Source organism: Corapipo altera, unplaced genomic scaffold (genome assembly GCF_003945725.1).
Source record: "Corapipo altera isolate COAL_440 unplaced genomic scaffold, ASM394572v1 59, whole genome shotgun sequence".
Taxonomy (NCBI): domain Eukaryota; kingdom Metazoa; phylum Chordata; class Aves; order Passeriformes; family Pipridae; genus Corapipo; species Corapipo altera.
Window position 1 is genome coordinate 5,242,699 of NW_020884917.1, and position 14,457 is coordinate 5,257,155.

The 14,457-nt window shown below is 35.4% G+C and overlaps 1 protein-coding gene across 5 annotated transcripts in view; it reads right to left on the reverse strand.

The window, feature by feature from the left end:
- The window catches only part of SUGCT (succinyl-CoA:glutarate-CoA transferase), a 313,399-nt gene that overhangs the window by 263,063 nt on the left and 35,879 nt on the right, over window positions 1-14,457 (reverse strand). For 4 of the 5 annotated variants that reach the window (XM_027655984.1, XM_027655986.1, XM_027655981.1 and 1 more), the window contains exons 7-8: window positions 12,060-12,151; window positions 4,244-4,387 (exon numbers count right to left, since the gene is read on the reverse strand). In XM_027655984.1, the coding sequence (XP_027511785.1) occupies window positions 4,244-4,387; window positions 12,060-12,151 (236 nt within the window). The remainder of the gene's footprint in view (window positions 1-4,243; window positions 4,388-12,059; window positions 12,152-14,457) is intronic. The other variant, XM_027655985.1, reaches the window with a different exon arrangement.

A 14,457-nucleotide genomic window follows, 5' to 3' on the forward strand; every position in this document is an offset into this window, starting at 1 on the left:
AGCAGTATTTAAGTTCCAAGATTGATATTTGTCATACAACTTACTGCTCAGGGATTCTGTGATGCCATACATGTCCTACAGGAAGTATGTAATTGTTCCCAGTTTCACTCATACACAATAATTTGTAAAAGACATGCCTTGAAAGCCCTGAATAGACAGCACTAAAAGCACCTTAAATAGATAAGCCTTAAACACAGTGATCTCGGGAAAATGTGATGCAGAAACAAAAACTAATAGCTTCTAAATCTCATCATTACCTAAGTAAACTCACTGTCAAATTAAGTACAGAGATGGAATATAGAAAATAATTTATACCAATTTTCTAGGTTTTCTTAGGGTCACTTCAAAATTTTAAGAAGGTTAAGAGTTTACTATGGCAAATACAAACTAAAACATAGTAATTAGAAGCAGAGAAGTGCCTGATGAACAATCATATAATACAAACAATATTAACCACATTATCCTGTCTGTGGAATCTGGGAAAAAATACACTTCAAAATTGCAGTAATGTTAAATGTAGAATACTTCTTGCAGATTTTCAATCCAAAAGAAACCCACTTATTACAGTATTTGTTGAAGCCTGGTTGTAATTAAATAAGGAAGGATATTAAAACTTCCAAGAGATTTTTTTAAGCCACAACAGAAGAAACGGCACAATTGCATAATTGGAACCAAATCCAAAACCCACTTCCTTCTTATTTACTAGTATCATCTAAAGGACACTATTTAAATGCTGAAAGGTCAGGAGCTGACAACTATGAACCATCTAAAAGTCAAAAATTTCAAAGGAATTGTACAACATGGGTTGAAAGTTTATAGATGAGAGATATAGAAAGTTAGTGTTCACTGCAAAACCACATCCTAGGAGTCACTGTATCTCTTGTCAACAAAATCATAGAACCCTATTTTGTTATGGGAAAAGAAATCCTCTTTGGTAGCAATAAGTGTTTGCTACACAGAATTTGAAAGAAAGACGTCTTTTTTAAGATATTAAAAAAATAAGATATCTTCAGAGAACAGGATTTCACTTGATAATTTGGTGCTGCACAGACCAGTTAAATACAAAACTAACTTGCCAGTCAGTGGGATATTTCTTTAAAAAGCTTCAGATCATTTTCACTGGCAGCTGAATTCAGCTCGGTGCTCTTTGTCATTTGCATATCTGTGCAGGAAATTAGTATCAAAAGCATTTTCCAGCCCTACCCTCTGGGGAAAAAGAAAAAAATCCTCTTGCAATCCTATAAGGCATGCAGAAAAGTGATAGCACAGATATAGATGGGCTAGGTTTTTTTGCTATAAAATAAACCATGCAGTTTTCACGATTTTCTAATTATTTGAGTGTCTTAATTCCTGGGGTTTTTTTCCTTTCTGACATAATCAAAGACATCAACACTGACCAATGAAGACATATGTATTGGCCAGCTTCACGATTCTCAGTTCAAAACAAAGGGTTGGACAAAAGATGCAAGTACACTCCTACGTTAGCTCAGTGCATGAAATGCTGGCAAAACCAAAAAGTTTCATACAAGTCCCTGCTTTTGCAACACTTTTAATAGGAGGATGATTCAGTAACGCTTTTATTTTACACACAGAAAATTCCTTTTTTCTCATTAAAAAATATTACACTTCAATGAAACTCATTCTGAAGGAAAAGCTATCATGATACATCTTGTCTGACCTCTAGATCCCATCATTAATCAATGGCAACAAGAACCTAACAAACCAAAAGTCTACAACTTTAGGTTCCTTATCGTTTTGGCAGCATCCATGAGAAACTTCTAAAGGTCATTCTTTTTAAACATTCATCACATGAGGAAGAGCTAGTTTTAGGTATCTTTGCTTGGACGTAAAACCCTAATCCCTGTGAAAGCATGGATCTTATCACAGTAATTGTCTAACTTTCCTTTAAAAAATCCATTACCATCAGAAGTCCTGTAAGAGCAATTTTATTATTTACTTATTTAATTTTCAGATTTGTGCTTCTGTTATTAAACTCATCCTTAAATACTTACGAATAACCACCAGTCTTGCAAAAGGAAAGAAAATTAACCAGAAAAACTAGATGTTTTCTCAGAGGGAGGCTCAGCAGTCAGCTACATTTTACTTCATTCATTTTAACACATTTTTTTAATAGAATTGATCACATGGGTTTATTTTTGGTACTCTAGCACCTCATCTACAAACACTTCTTCCAATTGAATATATGTTCTCATTGCAGTCTTGGGCCAACACCTGAAAATTAATATGGACTGAAGTAACAGGATTATCAAAAACAAAAGCACCATTTTCTGAATAACATTTTATACCCATACACTGTTCCAAAATACCAATTTATTTGAGTTTAATTTATCCAACACTGAAGTAAATAAACCCACTTATTTTTCAATGAGAATGTGCATGTATGGAATTACCTGTTAATAACTTTTAGACAACTATAATTTGGTAACAAGCATGGAACAATTTAATGTTTGAAAATCTCAAAAAACTACTAAACTTTCACTTCACCATTTAGTACTTTTTCAGCTAAGCATATAGAAGACAAATACCACCTCACATGCTTTGTTCACTAACATTTATCCAGGTCTTCAATCCCTTTCCTGTGTATCCCAGTGAGTGGCCTAAAGGACAATGCTGTGGAAGTTCAGATGGAAATTCTGCAATATAAGAACACTTTTGTGCAGAGCTAAATCTATCCTAACCAAGAAAAAAGATTCTAAAGACAAATGAGGTACCAAGCTGAAATACAAGAGCTATAGCAAAACCTAACTTCAACTCTTTTTACTTTCAGCATTTGATAAAATATCTAATAAAAATCAAGAAAGTTGCACTTAAAAAAAAAAGCCAAAACCAGTGGAATAAGGAATTTAAAAAAAAACACAAACAAACAAACCACAAACAAACAAAAAACCCCAAAATACATTAATAAAAAATAACAGAAATCCTTTTAATAAAATTAGAAATGAAAAAGATCAAGGACAAGCTGCCATAATATGGAACACTACAATATCTTAAACATAAAAAACCCCTAACTATTAAAAGGTATTTAACATACATTTAAAATATTTTTCTAAACTGCTTATTACATTTTTCAAATGCAGACACACTATTTACAAATATATTTACGTATAATTAAATTCAGTCCTTACAAATATTTGTTCTGAAACAAATGAAAATTTCTTTGTTGATTTAAGCAAGGGCTTCCCCTCCTTTCCAGATCTGATTTTGGAAGGTATTTAGACAAGAGCAGTAGGCACTAAAACAAGAGCAACCTCAATCATTAGTCTCAATCACTATTATTATACAATGATATAGGTGGGAAGGAACATTTGGAGATCATATTGTTCAGACCTCCTGCTCAGACCTGGCCCACCTGCACAATGGGCACTGTCATCTCTCAACTGTATAGACAGATACAATGTGAAGGAAAATACAGTTGAATAAAGATGAAAAAAATGGAGCACTGTAGTAGCTTTGATTAGAACTTCATATAATTTTGATGCACATTTTAAAACATAAACAAAAATTCCTCTTCAAAATATACCCGTTTGGTACCAGCAAGTACCTACATCAGCAAGACAACATATCATTCAATCACATGCAGCTCATACCAACATCACTTTCTTTTTACAAATTATAAATCATTGCACCATTGGTGCTTAAGTGTTCAAAGAAAACTTAAAGTTCTCATTATTTGTAGTATATATCTTTCATGATCAAAACAATTTTGTCTTCAATATGTCTAGAAAAAATGCTGCATCTTCAAGTTTACTTTATTCTTCAATTCCTGGAGCCAAAAGGTAGACTTCCTGGACTACATTACTTTGAAACTTAGGTGATACTTGATTACTCTGGGTGATTTTACTCAAGTTATTCAGCCACTCTGATACTAACACTGCCCAATGCCAAGGCCTCAAAACCAGTTTCACCATTTATACTTGTCTTATCTCAAATCACCTACTATAACTGTTAAAATCTCAGAGATATTATAAACCTTGATTAACCTTTGTTTTCCAAGAACATGTAAAAAGTGAAAGCCAAACTTAATGCAACAGTAACTATAACCATGTCATATAAAATGGTCACTACCAGAGTGGTAGAATAGGGAAACTATCACTAATGCCATTACTGTCATTATTATTTGTCATCATTAGCTGTAGTAACTAATGCATATTAATTTGTGTCCAAATGGTAGGTTTAGGTTCAAACATAAGGAAACAAAAGAAAATTTTTTTAAAACTCCTACCTGAGTTGACAAGAGATTGCAGTCAATGTGCAGCCCTTTTCCTGTCTTATACCTCTGAAGTAAACCAGCCATAATTGCTCCATATGTATACAGCCCAGTAGCAAGATCCGTCATTGCTACTCCCGGTCTAACTGGCTCCCCATCCTAAAGAAAAAAAACACCCCAAAACAAAATGAGATAAACAAAACAACAGACAAAACAAAACAAAAAAAGGGAAGAAAACAAGCAGAAACAATACAACTTTGCAGGGCTATGATCTTATTGGCATCACAGAGACATGGTGAGATGACTCCTATGACTGGAGTGTTGGAATGGAAGGATATCAGTTCATTAGGAAGGATAGGCAGAGGAGATAAGGACACGGTGTTGCCCTCTATATAAATGACCAGTTGGAGCGCATGGAGTTCCACCTGGGGATGGATCAAAAGCTGATGGAGAGCACAGGGAGGGTAGTTACAGGTGACATTACAATGCTGCTACAGGCTGCTCATCCAAGAGGACAGTGTGGATGAGGCCCTCTACAGAGAGACAACAGTGGCCTCACATTCACAAGCCCTGGTCCTCATAGGAGACTTCAACCATCCTAGTACTTGTTGGAAAGACAACACTGTAGACCCAGACACTGCAGGAAAAGAGCAGGTTCAAGACCATCTAAGGAACCTGAACACGGACAAGTCTGTTGGACCTTGTGACATACATCAGATGTAGGTCCTGAGGGAGCTGGCAGTGGAAGTGGCTAAGCCACTCATGGTAGCTCAGTGAAGTTCCCACTAACTGGAAAAAGGGAAACATAACGCCCATTTCTAACAAGAGAAAGAAGACGACCCAGGGAATTACAGGCCCATCTTCATAGCCAGCAGGATTATGGAGCAGATCCTCCTGAAAGCTATGTTAAAGCACATGGAAAGTATGCAGGTGATTTGTGACAGGCAATATGGCTTCACTAAGGGCAAACTCTGCCTGACAAATTTAGTGGCCTTCTATGATGGGGTTACAGCAGTTGTAGATATGGGAAGAGTGACTGATGTCATCTTCCTGGACTTGTGCAGGTAACTAACCCACATGACATCCTGGTCTCTTAAACTAGAGAGACATGACCTTGATGGATGGACCACTTGGCAGATAAGAAATTGGCTGGATGGTTGCACTCAAAGAATTGCAGTCAATGCCAGAAATCAGTATCTTTGAGTGAACTGAAGTATAAGAACTACCACTGAAAACCAGATATTCTTACAGCAGGTACACAGAACTGTCACTTTATGATGCTGCATACTGCAAATTGTGAATGATTTGTTATGTAACTTTTTGTTCCTAATAACATAATGCTTCAACTTACCAGTGCAAAAAGACAAGAGAGAATGTTAGACACAAGAGAAGCCAGTGAAGACCAAATTTTGTCATGCCCAGAAGCCAAAGGTCTAAACAGTTTCCAGGGCGTGCTGACACAAGTGCCTGTCTGTTTGAAAGGCATAACCATATTGCTTCATTGTTCTCACTCCCTTTTTCTCCCTTCTCTTCTATCCCTCCCCCACTCAAAGGTCAGTGTTGTATTTTCCAGTATACACACTTCAGGCTTCTAGCAAGAAAAAAAGAACAACTTTTTGTTTAGACATGTAAACATTACACATGTAAACACAGGCAAATTCCTGACCTTCTGACTGAAATCACTGAAAAGTTGTTGGTTCAAATATTCTTTTTCAGTATGTCGTCCCTTTTCTGGCATCAAGGGAAGAATCTTCATTTTACTTGTGTTTCAGAACTTCTGTAATCATTGGCATGAAATACAACCCTTCTGCAATCAATGGCAAAATGAACTTCTAATTTCAGTCCAGCTAGGCTTTTATCAAAAGATCTTAAAGTGCTTCTTCTGAGACATTCTCCCACTTCCTATTCTGAAAAGTTTGAGGTCAGGTGATCAGATTTTGACAGTAGTTCCTTGTTTTGAAGTATTTTTTTTTTAATTTTCAAGTTTTGAAGAAAAATAGAAGTGCAAAGCTAATGGGACTGTTCCAGACTTTTAGCTCCCCTATAAACCCATCATAAGACAACTCAAAATCAGTATAATTGATAAATAATAACTGCTTGTGAAGTACCCATAAATGTATTTAAACTAATGTAGCATAAGTTCAATAAAATTTAATTTACGGAATTATTTTAATTAGCCATATCTAAACTTCTAAGTGTAATTATTGTAATAGTAATCTTGTAATCAAGATTGTAAGAGTAACTGATAATTATTAAAATTATTTTTAAAAGAGTGTCTTGACTTCATGTAAGAAAATTAATCTTCACCATCTTTTTTCTTTTGCACTCCAACAGGATTTACATAAATCTGGTGTCAAGTCATATATAAGTTACAATATTTTTCTTAAAATAATTTTATTGTTTTATTAATTGCATTAATAGAGCAATTTTGAAATAAAAGGCAGTAGGACAATATTTCCTATGTAAGGTAGAAAAGGCTGCTTTTTATTCATATCATGGAAGTGACTAAAAATTATAAAATCTGTATCAAATATGACAAAGTTAAAAAAAAAAATCTGAATTACTCTCATTCAAACTGCAGTAAGGATTAGTCTGTGGCTATCTATAGCCTAGATATCTATAGATTGATATGTAAACCACACAACATTAAGGTGAACACTGCTTTAGGAAGTACTACTTTTTTGAAGAACCTCTTATTTCTTTCTTCTCCACACTCTACACCAAGCCACTTCACCTTCCCAGAAAAAAAGACAACTCAAAGGTTCCAGCCATTTACTACTCTCATTGTACCCAGTTCTGGGGGAAAACAGGCAAGAAAGTTGTTCTCTTTTATATGTGTCCAAAGGCCTACTGAAAAAACTAATTAGCACTGGAATGTTTTTGATCTGCAGAGCTATCACTAAGAAATAAAATGCAAAAAAGAAAACAAACTTAAAAATATTTCCCCCCTATTATCTGCTGCAAGATCTCAGTTTGTTAAATTGTTCTTTCTTCATTACAGTAATTCCATTACATTCACTGAGTTGAGAAAAAAATCAAAAATACTTTAGATTTTGCAAACACATGTGCAGCAACATTCTTCGTTTGAAAACACTTTTCACCATTTTCAAAGTGTCATTAATTTCACCCTTGAATGAGAAAACTACACTTTGAAGATTCAGAAATCAGGACTATTCCAATAGATTATTACATATGAATTGGCTTGATTCTCACACCTTCCTCATCAAGTACTAAACTACCTACTGTCTAAAAGCAAACACTTTATTTGCTTCAGTAAAAAGTTCACTTTTATTTCTAAAATACTTTCATGATTTCCCTTTACAGAACACTCCTACAAACTACTAGCACGATACTCTTATTGTTATTTTTAACTTGCTAGCTTTACTTTACCCTAACACTTCACAACCTATAATTCTGAACAAGTCCACAAAATTTCTAGCCTTCCTCGGTCTTTCCTACCAAGGTTCATGACTAGCTGCCATTTTTCACTGTTTAATCAGCTTTAATCAGTTCCTGTACCATAAACCAGCCTTTCAGTGGTAGGATGCTTAGCTGTAAGTACTGTGAAACAGATTCATTCAGGCTTTCATCTCTGTCCTGCAGAAGAAGGGAGATGAAGCTGCTTTACATCAAGGATAAAGATCCACACACACAGAAATACTTTCCTTTAGACAGAGCTTCTGACAGCACAGCAGTAGTTTTATGCAGCTAACTTTTCTTCAGATACATGAACAAAGTAAGGACCTATACAGTATCTTTGATTCAAGGAAATTACTCAAAAGTAACAAACACCGCCACACCTCTCAGCCAAAAGTTGTATTACTGTTCTGGTAGAAAGATGAAATATAGCCCTAGTTAGGGAGAATTGCCTTAAGCAAACAAAGCTGCATCAAGGCTCAAAGACTGGGTTGAACCCTAATTAGGTGCAGCATCAGGATATGCCCTTTTCTCATTTGAAAAGAAAAAGATTCACGCCAGTAGAGTGGACCTTTTCTTACATCACTGTGCTTTACTATTGCTCAATCTTACGACCAGTTTACACTTTTATGCCTAATTTTTGCTGCTTGCTAAATTCCTTACAATTTGTCAGCATATTCTGGCCCAGAGATAACCACAACATGTTTTGGAAGCTTCCTTTCCTGAATCTTTTTTTTTGCTCTTTGACATATTTTCTATTCCCAAACTTACAACAATAATATAAAAATCATCCATTAAAAATGAAAATTGTTTTGAAATGACCTGCTTAATAAAAGCATTCTAAGTCCAGTAGTCTTTACAGATGTGAAATAGTTGCTGGAACTAATATGAACCAGCAATGGCTGTATTTTTCAACAGCTCTGAGCTATATACCAGGTATACTCCTTTGTTACAGTTTGTTCAAATTTAAGCTGAAAAATGGTCTCTCTGGATTGTAGATCCCAATCATGTCCTGCTGTCTGATATTCAGTAAAACAAAAATATTTCTTCAGCAGGAAAGAATGCACCACCATAAAGACACTTTGAATATTGAAAACTCCATGTAATAATCAACTTGGAGATGCAAGGGGATTTGTATTCAAATTGGGCTTTATTTAATTAATTTTAAGTTATTGCCTTAATGAGTCATAGAAATGTTCATCAAAAGGATATTCATCTGGCACTGATATATCTGAATATATTAAGTAAAAAGTTTCTGTTCATCAAATACGAAACTTGAATGTGGTGTTTAACTAGGATATATCTATAAATTTTGTTATCCAGGACAATAAAAGTGTCATCAGTGCAAACTTTGTCCTTTAGCATATTTTAATTTATGTAAAGAAAACCTGAATGTGGCCTGAAGCAACTACTTTCATTCAAAATGGGTTTGTGTTACCGATTTATACCATACAGATTTCCCTCATAAACACACTAGAATTTCAAATTTCACAGGTGTCATACATTTCTAATACAGAAGTAATCAAGCACATGTGTAAGAACTGGAATTCCATGTATATTTCTGTACATGAATACATGACTTAAAGATAGTATTCTACCGTGTTTGGTTTTGTACAACCAGCAAAAACCACACTAGCACAATGCATCTGTTTGTGCCTGTAACTTCACAATATTGCAGAAGTTATAGCTTGATTTCCAGGTTCAGAATATGTTCAGAAGCATTTCAAACTTATTACCATTAAGTGATATCAGTAACTTCTATTTCCAGGTGGGAAAAGGTAAAACATGCCATTGACTTTTTTTTTTCGTACAGGAATATGTATTTCTATTGGATCTACACATTTTTAAAATGTCAGATACAGGACAAAAGTTTAGTATCCTATTATTAAAATGCTTTGTGAGGAGCTGTGAATATGTATACCTCAATATTAAGCACTTCAGTCACGCATGCAGGTATTTTGTTGCTCCTGCTCAAATTCATTATAATTTGTCTGTTACGTAAGTTGATGCCTCTACAACCATCCTGCAAGCACATTCAATGGTTTGTTTACCAAAGTTTCCACAGAGCACTGTTGTACTGATGATGTTATGTTGAATTATCTATAGTTATTGCAATGCAATACAAAACCGACACCGTCTGTTATAACTTTTCCTTTTCCAGTTTATAAGAGTGGCCTTTTCTATTTTATTTAGGAAAAAAAATCATACCTTCGTTTACTAGGGTACGCTTCAAATGAACGTATTACCTTTAGTATATTAATTCCATGTTATCTGGTCAACAAATAATTTAAGCTTTATTTTAAAAAGTGCCATACAAGAGCGAGTAAGATTCTTTTGTCTTCTTTATTTTGGCCACTTTTCTACATGCTGACTGAAACAAGGTTTTCTGCTTTTGTTCAGAGTTAGTTTTGTGGAATTTTAAACATAACTCAGTCACATGAATATAAATGTAAGAAAAACCTGGAAGATTTTACTTGTCTCTTTCAAAGTAACTTTCAAAGAAGTATACAATATGATTTTAAAGCCACTTGAGTAAATTTTCACAACATCAACAAAAGCCACATTTGCTTCTTTGGAGTGATTGACTACTTGAGTCTTTGAAAGAAAACTGTCCTTCTATACATCAAAAAATGGTTTTGAGAAACTGAGGAAATACTGCATGAACAACTTCAAATAAAGAAAAATAAGAAGCAAGTTTTAGCATGTTTATTTTAATCATGCAAAAGAGTGACTAAGTTTGAATGAATTACTAAAAGGCCCCAGTGAACAGACAAAGCTGTTACTGACAATGATTAAATAATTCCTATGACTCCATTGCCTCAAGTCTTGGTGAGGTGATGTGAACATCTGGTTTTCCAGTGTAGATCTTAATACAATCTTTTAATAAAATCCATCTTCATAATGGCCACCAAGGACTATTACTCTCATAACAGAACTTACATGCAATTATTCAGTATAACAGTTGTATTTTCTGTCATTCCCATATCATTGAAAAGCTTTACAAGAATCCTACATTTTTCAATTTTTCAACATCCTTTCCTTTATTTCTGTTGCACTAACAGCATTTGCTCCTTCTATCAGTTTATTCTCCCTTTTAATTTTGTTTGGTATATTTTTAAGTGTGCATGAAGTTTCTGGCATTGTACTGGAAGTATTAATCTCCACCCTGCAAACAATGGTCCAGATGCAAAATTTACTTACACTACAGTTACTGTGATCAGTCTTTGCTTAGTGTATACATGCCTTAAACATTTGAAGGGAAGTAAGAGCCGTAAGGACTGCACTCATGTCTTCTCGTGTTCTAAGACGGAGCATCCTATAAGTATGTACCAATAACATGGCAGAAATGGACAAACAGTTTCAGGACACTAGGCACAAGATGTTTCAGCTCATTCAGTAAAACAATGCTTGATTTTTATTCTTTTTTTCCTAGTAGAAAGGACAACTCTGGTAACAATAATTGCCACAAGCACAGAGTTCTGATGTTTGCCATTATTCTCAGCAGAAAACAAGTCTATTTGGCAGACTATCAACCCTGCAGTAGAGCTGAGTGTCAAATACTCATGTTTGAGTAGGTTGTTCAAAGCTAACCACACATGACTTGGACTAAGTAGAGAAACTTTATGAACTCCTTGTTTATCTAGGGCATGCAAGTTCATAGAGATCTGCCCTACTGCTTCCAGAGTATCAAGAGCACCACCACAGAACACTTTGTAGCATTTACAATGCACAGAACAGACTTGTAACACCACCTTACTTGAGAAGTGACATTTGGAGCCACATTCCTTGCATCTGTAGGTGATTCAAGACAGCATAAGAAAATGCTTATTTGGCCACCATTTTTCTGAGGTGAAGACACACATTTTATGTATCCCTAGAATCCAGATACTGAACTCTCTCTGTCATGCTTCCTGCACTACTGCAACTACCAAAGATCAGTGGGATTAGCAGCACATAAAGCTTTCCAGAACTACTAATGGCATCTCTCTGCTTATTTCCAGGCAGAACGACTGAAAAAACTTTTTGTCAGAGTTATCTACACAGCTTCACAGTTCCCTCTTTTAAAGAGGGAATATCAATATTCAAGCATCAGTGAGATTTCATATATGGTTCCATCATCCAGGCATCAACATGTCTATTACAGCTCTTGAAGTGAAAACAAGTGGTCACTAACAGGTTAGCATACATTGTCAATTTATTCCCTGGAGATCTAGGGTTTTTCTTTTTTTCTTTCATTTTCTGTTTCTGGGACATTGGTTTTGGAAGCCTGGAGTGAGATATCTTAGATTCCCAGAGGTGAGACTTCTTGGAGGGCTTGCATAACAGATGCGTTAGCATAGGCTAACTTGTTCCATGCAGCAGTTTTGGTACATGGCACAAAGATTGTATTAAATTTGTAGGTTGAGCACCATACCTCATGCCCTGTGATATGCAGGAGACCAGAAACAGCAGCGGCAATGGAGTCATATCCAGCTCTCTGAACCACTGGACCAGTCTGACCATAACCTAAAATAGAAACAGAACAACTGGTAATTCAATCAAGGACAAGTACAACATAAACTAGTATTTCTTCTCAGCTTTTGTTCGCAAGTTGTCCAGACTGTACAACCAGTGAATGCTATTGTATTCTATTTATTTCTGCATATTTTTAAGAGTAAGCAGTTGGATTTATCCTCTGTGGGTTGATGACATGTTTGATCTTAATTCTACACAGACTCCTGTGTCTGCTATGTTTCATTCACTTTGGATAGAATTACTCTTTTAATTTGCTGGGTCAGCTGAGGTCGAACTCAGATGTCATTTTAGAGGCTCTATGGTATCTCTACAGGCCTCCAACTGGTGTCCAGCAGAGCCCATGTTGCCTATGTTTTATCTCCACTCTAACATAAGGATACCTTGAATACCACAAATGATACTGAAATCATGACATTATGGTGTGGAACACATGAATTGTTCCCCCCTTATTTCTGTTATTTTATTCCACATCTACACAGAGCTACCTTCAAAACAGAACACTGTTTACAAGAGATGGTAAGGTTGGCCCTTTAGCAAGTACACACAATCTTTTTGCCACGAGTTAGCAACAATGAAATGTAAAATACCAAAAATTTTTACAGAACTACATAAATACAGTTTTGTTCACCTGTAGAATTAACTTAAAACTAACAGCTGTAGCCAGAAGGATGCTCTCTTGCTTTTCTCTGCTATACTCACCACGTTCTTCTAAAAACAATCACAAAATCTTCCAGTTGAGGAAGTCTTCTACAAGCAACTGAGGAGGTCACTCGAACCAGTGACACCACCACAGAGGGTAAAGTCAACAGAGAAAGAGCAACATTTGATTGATGGTTTCCATTAGTTCTAATAATGGCAGAGCCCTCAATATTCAGATTTAAGCATCTGTCCTCCTCTAAGAGGTAACAAATTCAAAAGCTATTCTCATGCTTTCATTTCCCTTTTCAGAAATTTCCAGGAGAAATCCCTTGGCCACAGGAGTAGTTAAGAGATATTTGTCACAGACAAGATTCCTAGTTTGGCTGATAGATTTAAGGCAACATTTCTGTATTATTCTTAGCTGTGAGGACAGTATTAATACTACATTATATCAACATATACTGCAAGATAAAAATTTCTGAGTCTTCTAGATTCCTTTTCATTATTCTCCTGGAATCTTCTCAATATACAGGCAGTCTGTTCAGTAGACATGACAGTCTAAAGATTGGTTTTGTTGACTACACCAGACAATTAAAAACCATTTTTCATTGGGGTAATCTTCTTCAGTTCATCCACTTGGGCAAATGCTGTTATGTACAAAATTCATAAATGGTTTCTAATGTACAGTGCAAGGGAATTATGATCACTTTAAACTGGAGTTAAAGCACTTCGTTATTTCAATTCACATATCATACCAAGCAAAACAATATCCACTAACCATACAGATTTCCCTATTACACCACAAACTATCTCAATTACTTGATATTTTTCTGGGGACATGAGATCCACATTGCACAAAGCTGTGGAGGAACTCAACTTCCACACTCAGTGTCACCAGGAATATCAGAATATTACAGCCAACCCACTGACTTTGTCAATGTAGCCTCAAAACAAACGTTTTGGAAGAAAGAATTCAACACTTTCCTTATGGTCAAATCTGATTCTTATTGACATCATTACTCATAAGATAGAGAAGAAAAAACCTACCAGTTTACCCAGTTTTATTCAAAATCATGTCTCTGACTACAGCTGACTCCGAGACCCCAAAGAGAACTTGCGACATTTCCTTTCATATTTACACCCTTAAGTTTACAGCAAGAACAGTGTATTCATTTTCAAACAGAAGAGGACTAGCAAATAAAATATAGTGGATCCACCCAAAAATGCTCTGAAGGGCTCTAACTAGGCATATACCATTATCTCACTGGAATGAACTGTAGCATTAAAACCAGTTAAGTGCATGGGGCCACTTCAAAAACAAAATCTTGCTCAATAAAAATTACTCAAAACAACTTTAATTGAATAGTGAAAAGCATATTGAAGCAAGTGAGAAATTACGTACTGGCCTCAATTATTAGCAAAGAAAAGACATCTCAACACATCTGCTCACACAAATGTTTTCATAAACAGAAAACAACTGAAAATTAAACATGCAGTATGTAGACAGAACAACTATACAATGCTTTGCGATGCTCTTCTGGAAAGGACAAACATCCATCCCTCAAACACTGAATTCAGGAAAGGTAACAGGCAATAAGTTATGCATTTTTCTAGTGGGGTTTTCAAATTTTTTTAAGTCCTTTCAACTACAACACCCT